The following is an 18,497-nucleotide window of genomic DNA, read 5'->3' as shown; positions in this document are numbered from 1 at the left end:
GTTGCCTTTTAATTTTGTTGATTGTTTCCTTAGCTGTGCAGAAGCTTTTTATCTTGATGAGGTCCCAATAATTCATTTTTGTTTGTGTTTCCCCTGCCTTCAGAGATATGTGGAGTAAGAAGTTGCTGTAGCTGAGGTCAAAGAGGTGGTTGCCTGTTTTCTCCTCTAGGATTTTGATGGTTTCCTGTCTCACATTTAGGTCTTTCATTCATTTTGAGTTTATTTTTGTGTAAGGTGTAAGAAAGTCGTCTGGTTTCATTCTTCTGCATGTTGCTGTCTTGTTCTCCCAGCACCATTTGCTAAAGAGACTGTCTTTTTTTTTCCATTAGATACTCTTTACTGCTTTGTCAAAGATTAGTTGGCCATGCATTTGTGGGTCCATTTCTGGGTTCTCTATTCTATTCCATTGGTCTATATGTCTGTTTTTGTGCCAATACCATACTGTCTTGATGATTACAGGTTTGTAGTAGAGGTTAAAGTCTGGGATTGTGATGCCTCCAGCTGTGGTGTTCTTTTTCAACATTACTTTGGCTATTTGGGGTCTTTTGAGGTTCCATGCAAATTTTAGGATTGTTTGTTCTAGTTCTGAGAAGAATGCTGGTGCAATTTTGATTGGCATTGCATTGAATGTGTAGATTGCTTTGCGTAGTATAGACATTTTAACAATATTTGTTCTTCCAATCCATGAGCATGGAATGTTTTTTCCATTCTTTTGTGTCTTCTTCAATTTCTTTCATAAGTTTTCTATAGTTTTTGGCATACAGATCCTTTATATCTTTGGTTAGGTTTATTCCTAAGCATTTTATGGTTCTTGGTGCAATTGTAAATGGGATCAATTTCTTGATTTCTCTTTCTGTTGCTTCATTATTGGTGTATAGAAATGCAACTGAATTCTGTACATTGATTTTACATCCTGCAACTTTGCTGAATTCATATATCTAGCAGCTTTTTGGTGGAGTCTTTCTAGTTTTTCACATAGAGTATCATGTCATCTGTGAAAAGTGAAAGTTTGATATCTTGTTTGCCAGTTTGGATGCCTTTTATTTCATTTTGTTTTCTGATTGCTGAGGCTTGGACTTCCAACTCTATGTTAAACAACAGTGTTGAGAGTGGATATCCTTGTCGTGTTCCTGATCTCAGGGGGAAAGCTCTCAGTTTTTCCCCATTGAAGATATTAGTTGTGGCCCTTTCATATATGGTGTTTATGATACTAAAGTGTGCCTTCTATCCTGACTTTCTTGAGGGTTTTTATTAAGAAATGATGCTGCATTTTGTCAAATGCTTTTTTTGCATATATTGACAATCTTTGTTTTAAAGTCTATTTCTATGATATAAGTATTGTTACCCTGGCTTTTTGTTGTTGTTGCTGTTCCATTTGTATAGTAAATGTTTTTCAAGCCCTTTACTTTCAGTCTATATGTGTCTTTAGGTCTGAAATGAGTCTCTTATTGGTGGCATATAGATAGGTCTTGTTTTTGTTTCTTTGTTTTAATTCTGTTCTTCCACCTTTTGTCTTTTGATTGGAGCATTTAGAACATTCACACTTAAAATAATTATTGATAAGTTTGTACTAATTGCCATTTTATTAATTGTTTTCTGGTTGTTTTTGTAGTTCTCTGTTTATTTTTTTCTTCTCTTGCTCTCTTTTTTTGTTACTGATGACTTTGTGTAGTGTTATGTTTAGCTTTCTTTCTCTTCATATTTTTGTGTATTTATTACAGGTTTTTAGTTTTGGGTTACCATGAGGTTTATATATAACATCCTAAGGATATATAAGTCTATATTAAGTTGATGGTCATTTAAGTTCAAACACACACATTCTAAAAAAAAAGACCTTTTTCTTATTCTCTTCTCCACTGTTTATGTGTATGTTGTCATATTTTATATTTTATTTATAGTCTCATTACTTGTAATTATGGTCATTTCTTTTCCATTTAAAGACATCCTTTTAACATTTTTTTGTGAGGCTGATTTAGTGGTGATAAACTCCTTTAACTTTTATTTGTGTCTCCTTCAATTCTGAATGATAACCTTGCTGATTAGAATATTCTTGGTTGCAAGTTTTTTCCTTTCAGCACATTAACTCTATCATGCTACTTTCTGCAGGTCTACAAAGCTTCTGCTGAAAAATCAGCTAGTAGCCTTGAGGGATTTCCCCTGTATGTAATCTTGCTTCTCTCTTGCTGCTTTTAAAATTCTCTTTATCTTTAAGCTTTGATATTTTAATTATTATGTAGTATTATGTGGACCTCCTTAGGTTCATCTTGTTTGGAACTCTGTTCTTCCTGAACCTGGATGTCTATTGTATTCCCTAGGTTAAGGAAGTTTTCAGTTATCTCTCCAAATAAGTTTCCTGCCCTTTCTCTCTTTTCCTTCTTATGGGACCCTTACAATGCAAATATGTGTTAACTTGATGCTGTCCAAGAGATCCTTAACCTATCCACATTTTTAAAAACTTCTTTTTCTTTTTGCTGTTCAGCTTGGGTGCTTTCCATTACCCCATCTTTCAGATTGCTGATCCTTTCTTCTGCATCTTTTGATCTGTTGATTCCCTCTCATGTGTTTTTCATATCAGCTATTGTATTCCTCAACTCTGATTTTTTTTTAATATTTTCTGTTTCTTTGTTGAAGTTCTCACTGAGTTCTTCCATTCTTCTCTCCAGGCCAGTGAACATATTTATGATCATTACTTTATACTCTATCAGGCATATTGCTTAACTCTATTTCAATCAGTTCTTTTTCTGAGGTTTTATCTCGTTCTTTCTTTTGGGGCATTTTCTTCTGTCTCTCCATTATGTTTGACTTTCTATGTTTGTTCCTATGAATTAGATGGAATTGCTACTTCTCCTAAACATGAAGGAATGGTCTTGTGTGTGATCATTTTCTGTGTAGCCCAAGTGTGTTTGGTGATTTTCACTGACTGGCTGGAGCTGTTGCTGATGTGGGATAGGGTTAGGGGGCACTCTGTGCTGGGGCTGCACTGGTGGCATGGAAAGGGATGAAGGCCCCTGACAGGACAGATGAACTTGAAGTGGATGCAGGCTGGGGCGAGGGGGCAGTTTCCCTGGACTTTATGTGCAGAGGGTGCCCTGGCAGGATAGCTGAACCTGAAGTAGGTGGCAGGGGTTGGGGGGTCCTGGAGATCTATGCAGAGAGGACTCCTTGGTAGAATGGCTAAAGCTTAAATGGTTATAAACTGGAGTTTTCCAGGACTTTCTGCTCAGAGGATATCCTGAACAGTGTGGCTGGAGCCAAGGCAGGTTGTGGGTTGGGTGGTCCTTGGGTTTTCTATTCATTGAGTGAACTGGCAGGACAGCTGTAGTTGAAGTGGGTATGGTCTTGTGTAGTCTTTGGCTTCTCTGTGCAAAGGGTGCCCTGGCAGGACAGGTGAAGGTGGAGTGAGTACAAACATGCGTGTCTTGGGGCTTTCAACTCTGAAGTCACTCTGGTAGGACGGTTGAAGCTGAAAGAGATTCAAGCTGGGATATCCTGGGGTACTCAGCACATAGGTGCCCTTGTGAGGTGGCTGGCGCTGAGTCTGGTATGAGTGGGGGTGTCCCAGGGCAGTCCACATGAGGGTACCCTGGAAAGTGGCTGGAGACTAATCAGTTATCAGCTAGGAGGTCCTGGAGTGCTCTGCCATGGGGACGCCCTAGTAAGCCATCTGAAGCTGAAGCAGTGTATACCTAAAGTGTTCCAGGGTACTTTAAGCACGTGTCACCTCGGCATGAAGTGTGGAGCTGTAGTGAGCACTGACCAGAGGTACCCTGGTGTTCACCACCCTGGGGCTATCTTGGTGGGATGGCTGCAGCTGGTGTGGGCTAGGGGCCCTGGGCTCACTGGGTAGGTTGGTTAGGATGGCTGGACCCTACTCCAATTCATGATGTCATCTTGGAGAGGGAGTATAAGCTGGGGCTCTTGCCAGCCCCTCCATCTTGGAGAGAGTTCCAGCAGTTGCCTCTGACATTTGGAGGAATTTTAGGGCTGGCTTCTTTCTATGCTAGTTGCTCTTTTAAATCGCAGCTTTTATTCTGTGTCCGTGTGTCTGGAGTTGGTGTGGGCTAGAAACCCAGTGGTTGTTGAGGGATAGCAGGCTGGCTATAGCTTCCAGACCCTGCCCTAGTCTTCCCTTTCAAGGTAGAGGGGGAGTGTAAACTGTAGTGCTTGCCAGTCCTTTCCACCATAGCGTGTTTCAGCAGCACTCATGCCATTTGACAGCTTTCTAGGGATGGATCTTTTATAAATTGCTATTTTATACCTCAGGATTTCCCCCCCCACCGTGCCCCAGGGCAGATAAATCTGCTCCTAATCCCTCAGTAATGTCCATCTCAACTGCAGTTTGCAACGCTGGGAGTGGAGGTTCTCTTCATTACCATCTCCATCTCTCCTGGAGTTCTCCATACCTTTTGTTGCGTTCAGTTAGCACTCAGTTCTTCTTTAGGAGGAATTGCTCTATAAATAGCTTTAGATTTGGTATGTCCATGGAGGAGGTGAGTTTGGAGTCTTCCTGTGTTTCTAACTTGTACTGGAACTCTTCCTTTTTTTCTTGAGTTCTAGTACAAGATGGCAACAAAGGAAGACACCAAACTCACCTTCTCTCTATATACATATTTAAATGTTTATTTATTTTTGAGAGGGAGAGCACAAACAGGGGAGGGGCAGAGAGAGAGAGAGGGGTACACAGAATCTGAAGCAGGCTCCAGGCTCCAAGCTGTCAGCACAGAGCCCAAGGAAGGGCTCAAATTCATGAACTGTGAGATCGTGACCTGAGCTAAAGTCAGATGCTCAATTGTTTGAGCCACCCAGGTGCCCCTTGCTTAGTCATATATTAATTTTATTTATCTTAATATCAGTTTCTGGTTTCATTAATTTTTTTCTCTACTGTTGTAGAGTAAATAGTAAAATGGCTGTTTCACTGATTTTCAGTCTTACTTCGGTTATGCTGGACATTGTGGATATCATGTTATGGAGGCTGTGGGGTCTGTCACAGTCTTCCAAAGAGGTTTGAAGCTTTTGTTTAAGCAGACAGGTAACTTGGTTTGATCCTGAAATAGAAACTTGTGTTGGAAAACAGCTCAAATATTACTTCAGCTCTTTTATCTTTGTCTGACCTGCTTTGTATTTGCTGTGTGCCTACATGTTTCAGGAATTAGAGACTTGGAAGAGTTCATACACAGAATTTAGGTTTTCCACACTCTCTCTCCTTTCCTTGATTCTTGTTTCCTATTCCAGTAGCTGTTGTTGCCTCAAACTTTCCTCTAGGTTTTTAGGAGAGATAAGAAGACTTCTGGTTTTAATTACTCCATGTTTTGTGCTTACCTTATTATTCATTCAAGCTAAAGTCAAAAGAAATGATGAATTGCCCACACCATTTCTTTCCCTCAGGCTCAGTTTCCATCCAGTGTCCTCATGTTTTCCTTCACCCTTCAGTGCCTTCAGCCCTGAAATATATAGAGGATATCTGCAAGATTAGCAGGCCTGCTAGGAATTTATCTGACCATATCAGAATTGGAAATTTGTCTGATATTAGTATAACCATTCCAGCTTTCTTATGATCATTTGCTTTTGTGTATATTCTGCCCCCCCTTTTTAGTTTTTACTACTCTGATTTTTTAAAGTTAATATTTTTAAAGCAGTTTTAGGTTTACAACAAAATAAAGAGGGAGGTACAGAGATTTCCCATATAATCCCTGCTCCCCACATATGCATAGCCTTCCCCATTATTAACATCATACATTTTTACCAAGGGTGAACCTACATTGACACAACATAATCATCCATAGTTTACCTTAGGGTCCACTTTTCGTGTTGTATATTTCGTGGATCTGGACAGATGAATAATGGCATATGTCCATCATTATAATATCATACAGTATTATGTATGTTCACTGACCTAAATATTCTCTGTGCTCTGCCTATTCATCTTTCCACCACTTTCCCTCCCTCACCCAGCAACCCATGTTCATTTTATTGTCTCCATAGTTTTGTCTTTTACAGAATGTCATATAGAAGAAATCATATACCGGGGCGCCTGGGTGGCGCAGTCGGTTAAGCGTCCGACTTCAGCCAGGTCACGATCTCGTGGTCCGTGAGTTCGAGCCCCGCGTCGGGCTCTGGGCTGATGGCTCAGAGCCTGGAGCCTGTTTCCGATTCTGTGTCTCCCTCTCTCTCTGCCCCTCCCCCGTTCATGCTCTGTCTCTCTCTGTCCCAAAAATAAATAAAAAAAAAAGTTGAAAAAAAAAGAAGAAATCATATACCATGTAGCCTTTTCACACTGTCTTTCTTCATTTAGTACATGCATTTAAGATTTTTCTGTGTCTTTTCATGGTTTGATAGCTGCATTTCCTTTTAGACCTGAGTAATATTCCATTGGATATACCACAGTTTATTTACCACTCACCTATTAAAGGACATTGGTTGCTTCCAAGTTTTGGCAATTGTGAACAAAGCTGCTATAAAATCCTTGTGCAGGTTTTTGTATAGACATAAGTTTTCAACTTCTTTGGGTAAAACCCAAGGAGTGCACTTGCTGGATCAAACAGTAGGAGTGTGTTTTGTTTGTAAGAAACCACCCACTCATCTACTTAGTATGGCTTGTAGCATTTTGCATTCCCACCAGCAATGAATGAGTATTTTTGTTCCTCCACAGCCTTGCCAGCATTTGTTGTTGTCAATGTTTTGGATTTGGGCCATTCTAATAAGTGTATAATGGTATCTCCTTGGTGTATAAATTTGTATTTCCCTGATAACATGATGTGTAACATCTTTTCATATGTTTATTTGCCATCTGTGTATCTTCTTTGGTGAAGTGTGTTCTCTTTGGAATTATTTCTCCAGGTGTATGGCTTGTCTTTTCATTTTCTGGACATTGATTTTCTCAGAGCAGAAGTTTTTAATTTTAATGAGTCCAGATTATCAATTCTTCTTTCATGGATTGTGTCTTTGGTGTTGCATCTAAAAAGGCATCCCCATACCCAAGGTTATCTAGGTTTTTGACCTATGTTACTTTCTAGGACTTTTATAGTTTCTCATTTTACATTGAGGTCCATGATCCATTTTGAGTAAATTTTTGTGAAGGGTGGAATGTCTTTGTCTCTATTTATCTCTATCTATCTATCTATCTATCTATCTATCTATCTATCTGTCTATCTATCATCGTTCTATCATCTATCTACCTATTATCTATCTATGTATCAATCAGTCATCTAACTATCATGTATCTCTTTGCAAATGGATGTCCAGTTGGATGCATATAGATGAGACTTGCTTTTTTCCCCTTCCAAATCCCATATGTCTATTTCTGGCTTTTATTCGGATTATTTTGACCTGGGTTTCTCAAGTAGCATTGACATCTTGGTCAGACAATTCTTTGTTGTGTGTGTGAATCTGTCCTATATATTGTGAGATATTCAACAGCATTCCTGGCCTCTGCTCACTAGGTGACAGCACATTTCCATCCTCACCTCTGCCTCCCATGGTTGTAATGAGCAAAATTGTTGAGACATTGGCAAATGTGTCCAGGGGGTCAAAATTGCCACCCCTTCCTGATCCATCGATTTAACTGTATACATTTGCTATGTTGATGTGATTAATGTCCATTCATGGCTTCTTTTTTTAAACAATTTTTTAATGCTTATTTATTTTTGAGAGAGAGAGAGAGAGAGAGAGAGAGAGAGATTGAGAGAGAGAGATAAAGCACCAGCAGGGGAGGGGTGGCGGAGACAGAGGGAGACACAAAGTCCAAAGCAGGCTCTGGGTTCTGAGCTGTCAGCACAGAGCCCAAGGCGGGGCTCAAACTCACAAACTGAACCAGGAGACCATGACCTGAGCTGAAGCTTAACCTATTGAGCCACCCAGGCACCTCGATTCATGACTTCTTTTACTCTATTTGGCATGGTAGCTGTAACAGAGACTATACAGCCTTAAAAATCTGGGCTTTTAATTTAGTTTTTAAATGTTTATTTACTTTTATTTTTAAATTTTTAAAATTTTTTATTGTAGAGAGAGAGAAGCAGTGGGAAGAACAGAGAGGCAGGGAGAGAAAGAATCTTAAGCAGGCAGAATCAGTGCCAGGCTTGATCTCATGACTTGAGACTGCCAAAATCAAGAGCTGTATGCTTAACTGACTGAGTCACCCAAGAGCCCCAAAATATTTGTTTTTGACAGAGAGAGAGAGAGAGAGAGAGAGAGAGAGAGAGAGAGAGAGAGAATGAGCATGAGCATGGGAGGGGCAGATGGAGAGGGAAAGAGATAATCCCAAGCAGCTCCATGCCCAACCTGGGGCCTAAGGAAGGGCTCAATGACATGAACTGTGAGATCACGACCTGAGCCAAAATCAAGAGTCAGATGCTCAACCAACTGAGCCACTCAGGTACCCCCAAAATCTGAACTTTTTGAATAAAATTTCTGCTGTCGCAATTGTAGTATTTAAATATGCATTTTTCTATTAACACAGTCAACCTTCAAATAATATTATTCTACTTCACATAAAATACGAATTCATAGAAGTTTACTTCCATTTCACCCCTTGTTATCCTTCTTCTATTTTTACTACATGTTTTATTTCTACTGATTTTATAAACTCGACTATATTGTCACCATGTTTTTCTCCCCTAATTCCTCTCTGTTTATACCTTCAATTACCAAGTTCATCAATACTTGATTGGTTAATATTATCTCATCTATTATCAGGTCACTCTATATTTTTTTCAGCATTATTTTTTTCTATGTTTTAATTTAAGTAGCCTAAATTTCTATACCTGTATTTGTATTTTTTTCCTGCAGTGTCAAATCTGCTAAAAAATCCCCTTTTATAGGCAGTACCAGATTTATAAGAATTGAAACACTCACTAAAATCATACAGTATCACAAGTAACCTCATCTTCATATATACAAAATAGACCTCACAACATTCAAGCAAGATTTAAATTATACAAAAAGAAAATATAAACAAGTGTTTGTTAATTACAAGAAATTTGAAAACTCTCACTGACAAAGGACAATGTGTCCTGCGTCCTGGAATTAGATCACTATTCTTTTCTTAGGTTATAGTGTATGTAGTCAGGTCTGATTTTATGCGAATTGTCTCAATTTTTACCCATGTGGCACCTAATCTAGGAATGCTGGAGTTATAATGTAATTATTTGAATAATATTTTGGAAGGGAGAGGTCTTTGTATTGAGTTATTTCTATTAGACTACACAGTGGTACATTTTCTCTGGATTGTGTTTGGTTCTGATGAAGGGCATCCTGTTTTTCAGCTCCAATTTCCTCTACATATCTTCAGTTTATAAGATTGTGTTACTTCCTTGGCTCAAACTCAAGTTCCTAAAGCAATATTCTACCTAGTCCTTCAAATCCTATTCTAGATTAGGGTTTGACTTTCTGCTAAGTGACCACTGCTTTAGGCCTCTACCTTAGCCTTTCTTTGGCTGTGTCCTTCCTATATATTGACATTTCCCCCTTGCTTCTTGGACTTCTTCCTCCAGGCACAGGCCCTTTGCACTTATAAACATGGACTTTGCCTGCAACCCCAGCCCTGCAACAAGGGTTTGTCTATAATAGGTGTCAATGCATATTTTGCAGATAAAATGATGTTAACTGTGGGCCTAAAGGGCCATTACCTTTCTCTGTTGTGCTCTGCATTGTTCTCCTGGCCCAATATCCAGTGTCAGCTGGATCTGCCCCCAAATATCTGTCTCACTTTTTCTAGTCATTGAAAGAAGGGTCTAATTATGGTGATGTGTGAGAAAAGTGAAAAGTCTCACCAACAAAATCTGAACTTTAACATTTATGGATTGGGGTATTAAGTCTGGTTTCCTATTCATATGTTTTATTGAATAATTATGACACTTTTCACTATTAAAAATTTCATTTTAAATATATTTGATTAAAACAATAGGGTGCGAAATAACGAATTAAAATGCTAATAGGGGGCACCTGGGTGGCTTAGCCAGTTAAGCGTCCGACTCTTGATCTCAGCTCAGGTTATGATCTCTCCGCTCATGATTTGGAGCCATGTGTTGGGCTCTGCCCTGATGGCATGGAGCCTGCTTGGGTTTCTCTCTCTCCTTTTCTCTCTGCTCCTACCCCACTTTCTCTCTCTCTCTCAGAATAAATAAACTTAAAAAAATGTTCCTACATAAGTACATGTAAATACTGGTAAGAAAAGTTTAAAGTCTTACAAAGTGTGATTATTATCATCTATCTTTTGATAAACCTTTGACACTAACATCTATTGCTTCCCCTAGCACTTAGATTCTTGCCTTATCGTGAGTAAAGTCTTTATTTACATTTTTTCTTAGGTTCTGTTACTTCCAAGGCAAGCATAGCTCTATTTCAAATCTGTTGCTGCAGGATTCGAGGACTATGTGTTGTATAAAGCCAGTAGATTAGCCTTCTCTTATTTTACCCTCTCACACTGGTTTAGAAATGGTTTCTAAGCCATAAGCACTCATATAACGCAGCATCTTAGGGCAAAGAAGTCATTATTCATCTTCTAAAACACTGGCTTCCTTTCCTCCGTGTGGAAAAACATAAAAAAGAGAAAAACACAGCCAAGAAGAAAGAATTTTGCTTAGCTCTTTCCCAAGAAGGATATGTTTTTCCTCAATTCATTTCTCTCATAGCCATTTTTCATTTGCTGTTTAAATCCATATGTCTTGTGCTACACTGATCCATATGGTATCTATTGGCACATGTAATGTGATAGTCCTGATTATCTGCTAGCACCTGAAATGTGATAGTCCTGACTGAAACATGCTGTAAATGTAAAGCACACACTCAATTTAGAAGATCTAGTGTACAAAAAAAAGAATGAGATATATTTATTAAATTCTAATATTTATTAAGTTTTGAAATGATAGTATTTTAGACATATTGGATTCAACAAATAATTATTAAAATCCATTTAGCTTTTCTTTTTATATCTTAATGTGGCTTCTAAGATGTTTAAAACTAAGTATGTGTGTGTCGCTCACATTGGACAACATTGTTCTAGAGGAGATACTTATTAGTATCAATTATTTTAATGGGATAAAGCCATCGTTAATCTGTTCACCTTGTTTATCAAATGGATCTGTCAATACTGCTTTGATGTGAGCCATAAACCTGTAAAAGCTGTGTATAAACACAATAAAGCAAAGCTTTCAAAACATTTTCTTCTCAAGTTTTTATTTAAATTCCAGTTAGTTAACACACAGTGTGATATTAGTTTCAGATGCAGAATTTAGAGATTCATTACTTACATACAACGCCCAGTACTTAACAAAAATATATGTTTTAAATACAAAGATTTTATCAGTCTAATTTGGAGACTGATGTAGCCCTTTTTATACATTCAGTGCTCAAATTTTTTGAAAGCTGATAGGAGAGATCTGGTTTTGTTGTGCAATGTGATTCTGGTAGAGATTAGTCCTGAAAGTTTTTGGTCCCTTAATGAGCAGATGTTAATATATGATAGTGTTTAAACTAGTAGACTTGTAATATTTCCTAAGAGATAGTAGCTTCAATTTACCTTAACGTATTATTTCTTCATATTTGTAAGACCTTTCTGTTGGTTATGCACACTTTCAACAAAGTCATTTTTCTTATGTTGAAATGGGTGAGAGAATGAGATATTGGGGAATTCTTTTTCAAGTAAGAAAGAAAAAAGTTATCTATGGTATGAACCAAATTAGATCTTGACATTCTTTTTTTTACCTTTGATAAATATATTATTCCCAGTTAAAATGTTGATTGTATGCTTTTAACCATTGCTTCTTAATTATGTGAGTACATGTTTACTTTCCAAATAGTAGTTCATAGTGTTGACCAGAAGCAGAGGAATGAAATACCAACTTGTTATTCATCACTGTGAGGCAGAGGACTAAAATAAATGAACAGACTTGTGCTGAATGAAAGCTTAAGTGGTCAAGGATGAATCCAGGTGCTTTCTGTGAAGGCTGAAAGACCTAGATTTGGGGGACAATTTTGACATTTAGATGGTTTAGAGATTTTCCTTTCATGGTATAAACAAGGAAACTTACTTATAGGTTGCTACTGAGGCACAAAAGCTTATATTTAGAAAGGGTTTTCTAAAACAATTGTTCACTATTCTCAGGAGTAACTGATGAGTAACATGAAACACAATGAGACCACCTCATTTGTTTCCGAGAACCCATCCTTTTTTCGTAGCTGTTCAAGGCTTGTAATTCAGACTTTTAACTCTCTATCCAGTGCTTTCTTAAGTTTCCAGGTACCCTACTACCAGTAGGTACATTACCCCATTCCCCATTCTTTCCCATTGAGAATATATTCCTGGAACTCATATTTTATTCCTCCTAAGAAAACTTTGAGCTCCCAAAAGCCACATTTTTCTATATATTTTTGAGTCTTAATAGCTAACAGAATTCCCAGGACACAAAGTGTTCTTAGAAATTGTTCAGTTAATATGAAAAAAATGTTCAGATATTATATTTTTTATATTTAAATTATTATTACTGGATCATATACACAATCTTTGAAATCTTTAACTCATTAGTTAAACTATTTTTGCACACCCTAGATTGAACTAAACTGTGACACTCTGGATTGAAAAGATAAATGTGCAAAGCACAAATCCATTGCGGAGGAGAATTTAAGTCTCTTAACTATAATCGACCTCATTGATAATTGTTGCACAAATGAGAAATCCAGGACAGAAAAACCCTGTCCTCTTGCAATGCTCATTTAGAATGATCACCCAACTGCAGACCCAGTTAGAGAGAAGTAGCAACCTTCCATATTCAGGAGTGAAATTTCACTGCTATATCTTTTTCTCCAATATGATCCCTTCTGTAGAAATAAGAGTAAGAATCCATTACATGTTACACAACTCTACCCCCAAATAGCCACAGTTGTGTATTTAAGAATGTAAAGGCATGACATAATAACAGCTGTATATTCAGGAACATAAATTTCTCATTTTGGAACCTCCCCCAAGGAATCTCAGTATTTTGTCAATATAGGATAATATGTATGGGAAAAGGCAAAAGGGGCAAAAGATATTCCTAAAGGAGAAGTGAGAAAAGGGAAACTTAACCGTGAAGCTTAAGTTTTTAAAGAAGACACAATATTCAAATTACCCATTTTGAGATTGCAATTCATAGATATGATTAAGCCCACTCACCCATTATTGATTCAAAACTCATTTTATGTGAGGAATGCAGTGATCTAATTGTCCTTATTACCACACTTTCTTCAGTAATCTCTGGATTCCTTGCTTGATCTCCTGGGTTCGCACCCCATACACAATGGGGTTGAGGGCTGAGAAAATGACATGGTGGAGGATGTTGAGCAAGACTGGCACATCAGGCGAGACTTTCTTCTTCACCACAAGAGTGAGCACGAAGACCAGAAGGATGGTGCTGAAGAAGAGGATAAGGATGAAGTGGGAACCGCATGTGCTCAGGGCCTTGGCCACAGCACCCTCTGCCTTGAGTCTCAGCACAGCTCGCAATATGAAGGTATAGGAGAGAAAGATGAGGATGAGGTCAGATCCTAGCAGGGTCCATCCTACAGCAAACTGGTAGAGGCGATTGATGGTGACATCATCACAGGAGAGCCTGGAGACAGACATATTGGCGCAGAGGCAGTTCTCAATGACATTTGTCCTACAATAATGGAGTCGGGATGATAGAATGGGGATAGGTACTGTTAAAATGCCATTCCTAGCCAAAATAAAGACAGCAGCCTTGGCTACAAATTGGTCAGTGATGATGGATGGGTATCTCAATGGGTGGCAGATGGCTACATAGCGGTCATAGGCCATGACCATGAATGTGCAGGACTCCATGGAAAGGAAGCAGTTCATGATGTACATCTGGAGGAAGCAGGCATAGAAGCTGATGGACTTGAGATCAAACCAAAAGACGGCCAGCACCTTGGGGATGACGGTGAGGCAGACAATGATGTCCAACAGGGAGAGGAGGCTGAGCAGGTAGTACAATGGCTCATGCAGAGATGCCTCCAGCCGGATGGTGATCAGGAGGACACTATTGGCCCCCATGGCTAAAAGAAAGAGGAGGCTGAGGGGCAGGGACAACCAGAATTTCCAGCTAGGGGACCTGGCAAAACAATTCAGCAGGAAGTCTGAAACCTCAGAGGAGATGGTGCCATTTTGGTGCGCTGTCATATTTTGTCATATATTTCTATAGATTTCTTTTAGTGATCTGTAAAATTAAGATAAAAATTGGATACTGACTCAAGACACCTGGATTTAGAAAAATTTGCTTCACCTAGGTGAAATGCACGAGCCTCGGGTTATCCAGAGCCATGTGAATTCATCTGTTTATCTTTTGTGCCTTGCTACTTGGATGATTTTACCAGTGAACAGTATAGAGAACTGAGGTAATATGGTTTACTTATACATGCTTGATTCTTTCAAGGATGATTATTAATAGAATTGTTGTATCTTTGCCAAAAGTAAAGAGAGGGACAAAATTACTTTAGAACTACTTTGTGACCAGTGAGTTGCTAAATTTGTTCTTACAAGTTTCTTCCTTTGGGTTTTGATTTTCTTTAATGGCCACATGGAATACTATATGATAATTTAACCATAACAATGTGTGCAGGTGAGTAGTTGAAACTGGCACAAATAGGGACTCAGGTGAATGTCCCTAGTTGTCCATGGCACCCCCATTCTGAGTTTTCAAATGGAGTTTAATTATATTTTAAAATGGTACCCTGAAAGTAACGTAGGATAATTTTCATTTTGTCTAAAAAGTGATTGTAATTAGGCTGGTATGGTCCTGCCAAATAACTGCCCCTCCCCTATACATGTTTATATTTGTAGGATTCTTAACTTTTGGAAGAAAGAATCTTAAAAGGAGCCTAGGCAATCACACATAGGTATGAGAGAGTGATACCAGTCATGGAACAAGATGAAGTTTGATTATTCTGATTGCAATAGTGTGAAGGTGATAAAGTCTACCTTTAAAGTTCTTTTATCCCCTTTCTGTTTCTCTTTATATCTTCAATATAATAATCCATTTTTTCTTGTCTAGTAGTTCTATGCTTTGCCATGGTGGAGTGGCTACAAAGGCTGGGAGATACTGGAAGTGCAGGAGATTTCTGAAGATAAAAACCCATAGGAAAAAACATTGAGCCTTGAGTTTTGACCTAAGGTACTTCTCCTGTCTTGAACGCTATGTTCATTGAACTCTGTCTTTCTGTCAAACTTCTCATAGGATTCATTCACATATAGGTTTGAGGCATAACTAATAGCACTAGCTCAGACCAATCTTTGCCACAGTGACCCACAGCATGTACAATATCAGGCTGCTGAATTTAAAATATTACCCTAAACACCATTTTCATCATTTAGGTTTAGTCATTTGATCTTTGCTTACTGTATTCTCTGATTCTACTCTCTACAGAATTGTTTCAACTAACCCTTGCAAGAGAGACACAAATCTTACCATCTCCAAGAAGTTTTCCTTCTTCAAGGGTGTCAGAGTATTCTTGGAACGAATTAGGGTTTCTTTGAATGCACAGAGGTAAAAGTCTTGAAATGGGCTCTGGAGAGTACAGCCACATGGAAGAAATGGCAATTCAGACATGAGTATCCATGAAGAAGTAAAGAGGAAGAAGTATGTTCTCTTTTTCTCCTGAAGTACTTTGGGATAATTGTGTCTAGCACCAGGATAGAATTTCTGAGGACAGCCTAGGAGGACTTTTTTTTATCTGTTCTTTCTACTTACTGACTCTTTCTCCTCTTTTCTCTGGAATGTTCCTACATATTCTTCATTCTACAATTGATTCAATCAAGCATTGACCTACCCTAGAAGTAAAGCATCTGAGACCATGCATGTTTTTCTTCTCCTCTCTTTCAATCTTGGATTGCAATCAGAGCTAGCCAATGAAGCATGAGGGCTGAGGACCTAGAGCTAATAACTACTGGTTCCAGGTAGAGACAGAATGAAGAAGCCAAGTGAGGTTGAAGGGCAATGACAAAAGCAGAGACCCTGCAGGGCAAACTTTTTCCCAGGCTGCCGGACAGGCCCCAGCATAGCACTATGGAAGCCCTGTTTGAAGAAGGGAAGGGTTTTTAGGGACCACTTAACTCCATAAACTCAGACAGAATTGTGAGACATCTCTCCCAAGTACTTTTTCAGACATCATTGATCTGAACAGTGACAGATACCTCTATGATCTGTGCATAATTTTCTGTTTGTGGCAGCAGTAGATTTTAGAAACTCTTTAGATTGAGCTGAAATCTGAGGAACTATCTTCTGACTCTCACTAATGCTCCAACTATGTCTGTGTCCTCAGTCCTGTAGTTGTACAGATTAAATTTAGTTCCTATGTCATGATTCAAGCATTTATGGACAGATTCTTTGCCCATAACTCCTAAATTATCATATTCACAGATGAAAACCCAAAAATTTCCAATCTGAGCTCCAAATGATATGCTTTCCTGACCCCTTCCACTCATTAATCTCCTATGAAGAAATTCCTACTCTCTGCATATCTGGCATCACCCAGGAAAAGATCCAAAGAAGCAAGAGGAGGGCAAAAGGAAAGGTCTCAGAGCACAGGTTATCACATGTACCTCCTGACCCGAGACTGGATGCAGTGTTTACTGCCCTATTTTCAGACTACTTCATCAATACTGACTCAGGAATGGAATGGAGCACAGATCTGGACTAAAGAGAAAGATCTCCTCTGTGCTCTGGCTAATTTTGGTATAGCTGCGTCTCAGGCACCCTCTACTCAGACTCACTTACAGAGCATGGAGCAGGGGTCTGGCTCCACTGATATTGGAGTTTCAGTTAGTTCCTGAAGTATCTGTGGATAGTTATAACTCCAGAGCCTTAGGGACTTTGCCCTCTTGGAACTTTCCATCCCTAATTCCGTGTGCCTAGAATGTCCTCCTGGGACAGACAGGCAGGCAGGTAGAAGAAGCAAATGATTTTATTTCTCTCTAAAAGGAAGGAGCTCTGGTAATCCAGCCCAACATGGACTGTGTTCTGTACGCAGTTAGTCTCCTGGGGGTAGAGGTCTTACATCAATCCATCCATGTTCACAGTATTTGCATGTGCACACTCGGTGCCCTCCATGGGTCCAATAAGCTCGCTCAGAAGTTCTCATGGGCTTCCAGAACACAATTTTTAGATAGGTACCCCCCAAACCATCCTAATGAATGTATTCATACTAACTTATCGTGACTTTTCTCATTGCATTATAATGATGAAAATGCAAGAGAAACCTGAAAACCATATTCCTGAGAAAATGCAGTATGTTTTTCAGAGAGAAAAGTCAATAGAAATGTTCCCTTTAGTGAGAAAAATTTAAGTAGGATGTATGTATAACTGTGTATTAGGGACCATGATTGTTCCTTTTTTTAACTTTCATTTTGAACTTCATGTGAATTTTTCATACTCTTCCATAATTGGAGCAAACATGATTGGTTTCTTTATTATATATTTATTTTCATTAGTTTTTTTATTTGAGTGTAGTTGACAGATAAATTTCCACTAGTTTCGGATGTGTAGCAATGTGTTTCGACAAGCCTATCCATTATGCTATGGTCACCACAAGTGTAGCTACAATCTGTCACCATACAGAGCTTTTACAGTACCATTGACTATATTCCCTATGATGTGTCATTGTCATCTGTCTCTTGAAAGCCCTTCTTTTGATTTATTTTTATTCTTTCTTCTGTGTATCTCAATATCGCTCTTATTTCTCTTTTCCCTCAGAAAGTAAAAACTCCGGGATTCTTAAAATACACCGAATTAATCTTAAGTATGCTTATTTAGCTACTTGTATGCTTAGGGGAGAAAAGGTTGGATGTTGAATTTATATAAATGTCATTGGGTTATAGATCGGATGTAAACACTAAATCTTAAACATCTGTCCATGCTTTTCTGTGTACACCCACTTCATTCTTTCTGACTGCTGTTCTATTTCCAATATGTGCATTTTTCCTTTTTATGGAAGTAGTCAACACCCAAGTGAACTATAATTGTACTAAAAATAATGTTGTTGTCAATTTCCTTGTACACCTTCTCTTATAGACCTAAAGTAGACAGATGTGGAGGATTTTTTTCAGTTATAACATAAAAATATTTAATTTAACTAGGAATTACCAAATTTCTCTCCAAAGTATTTAAATATCTCAATAGAAATCCTAAATTTTCTTTATTTTACACATTCCTTACACAATTTGATGCTATTATCTTTTCTTTAAAAAAACTAGATGGATGTAATTCGTATCTTATTATATTTAATTTATTTTTCATCTGATAAGTGAGCATTGTTCATATACTGTTCAGCCATTAGTGGCAGTGACTTATGTGTCCACATCCTTTACCTGATTTTTCTATTAATTTTTGTTTTGCTTACATACTTCTAAAACTCTGTGCATATTTTATTTTATTTATTGTTTTTATTCTTATTTATTTATTTTTATTTAAGTAATCTCTCTACCCAATGTGGGCTCAAACACATGACCCCAACATCAAGAGTCGCATGGA

At 38.3% G+C, this 18,497-nt stretch overlaps 1 protein-coding gene across 1 annotated transcript; it reads right to left on the bottom strand.

The window, feature by feature from the left end:
• Positions 1 to 13,204: 13,204 nt before the first annotated feature.
• On the bottom strand, positions 13,205 to 14,152 carry LOC123601269 (olfactory receptor 56A3-like). The gene has a single exon (XM_045484287.1). The coding sequence runs from the start codon at positions 14,150 to 14,152 to the stop codon at positions 13,205 to 13,207; it is 948 nt and encodes a 315-aa protein (XP_045340243.1).
• Positions 14,153 to 18,497: the final 4,345 nt, after the last annotated feature.

The sequence above is a fragment of the Leopardus geoffroyi genome, chromosome D1, assembly GCF_018350155.1.
Source record: "Leopardus geoffroyi isolate Oge1 chromosome D1, O.geoffroyi_Oge1_pat1.0, whole genome shotgun sequence".
Taxonomy (NCBI): Eukaryota; Metazoa; Chordata; class Mammalia; order Carnivora; family Felidae; genus Leopardus; species Leopardus geoffroyi.
Note: the sequence above shows the minus strand (reverse complement) of the source record. Positions and strands in the feature narration are given on the sequence as shown.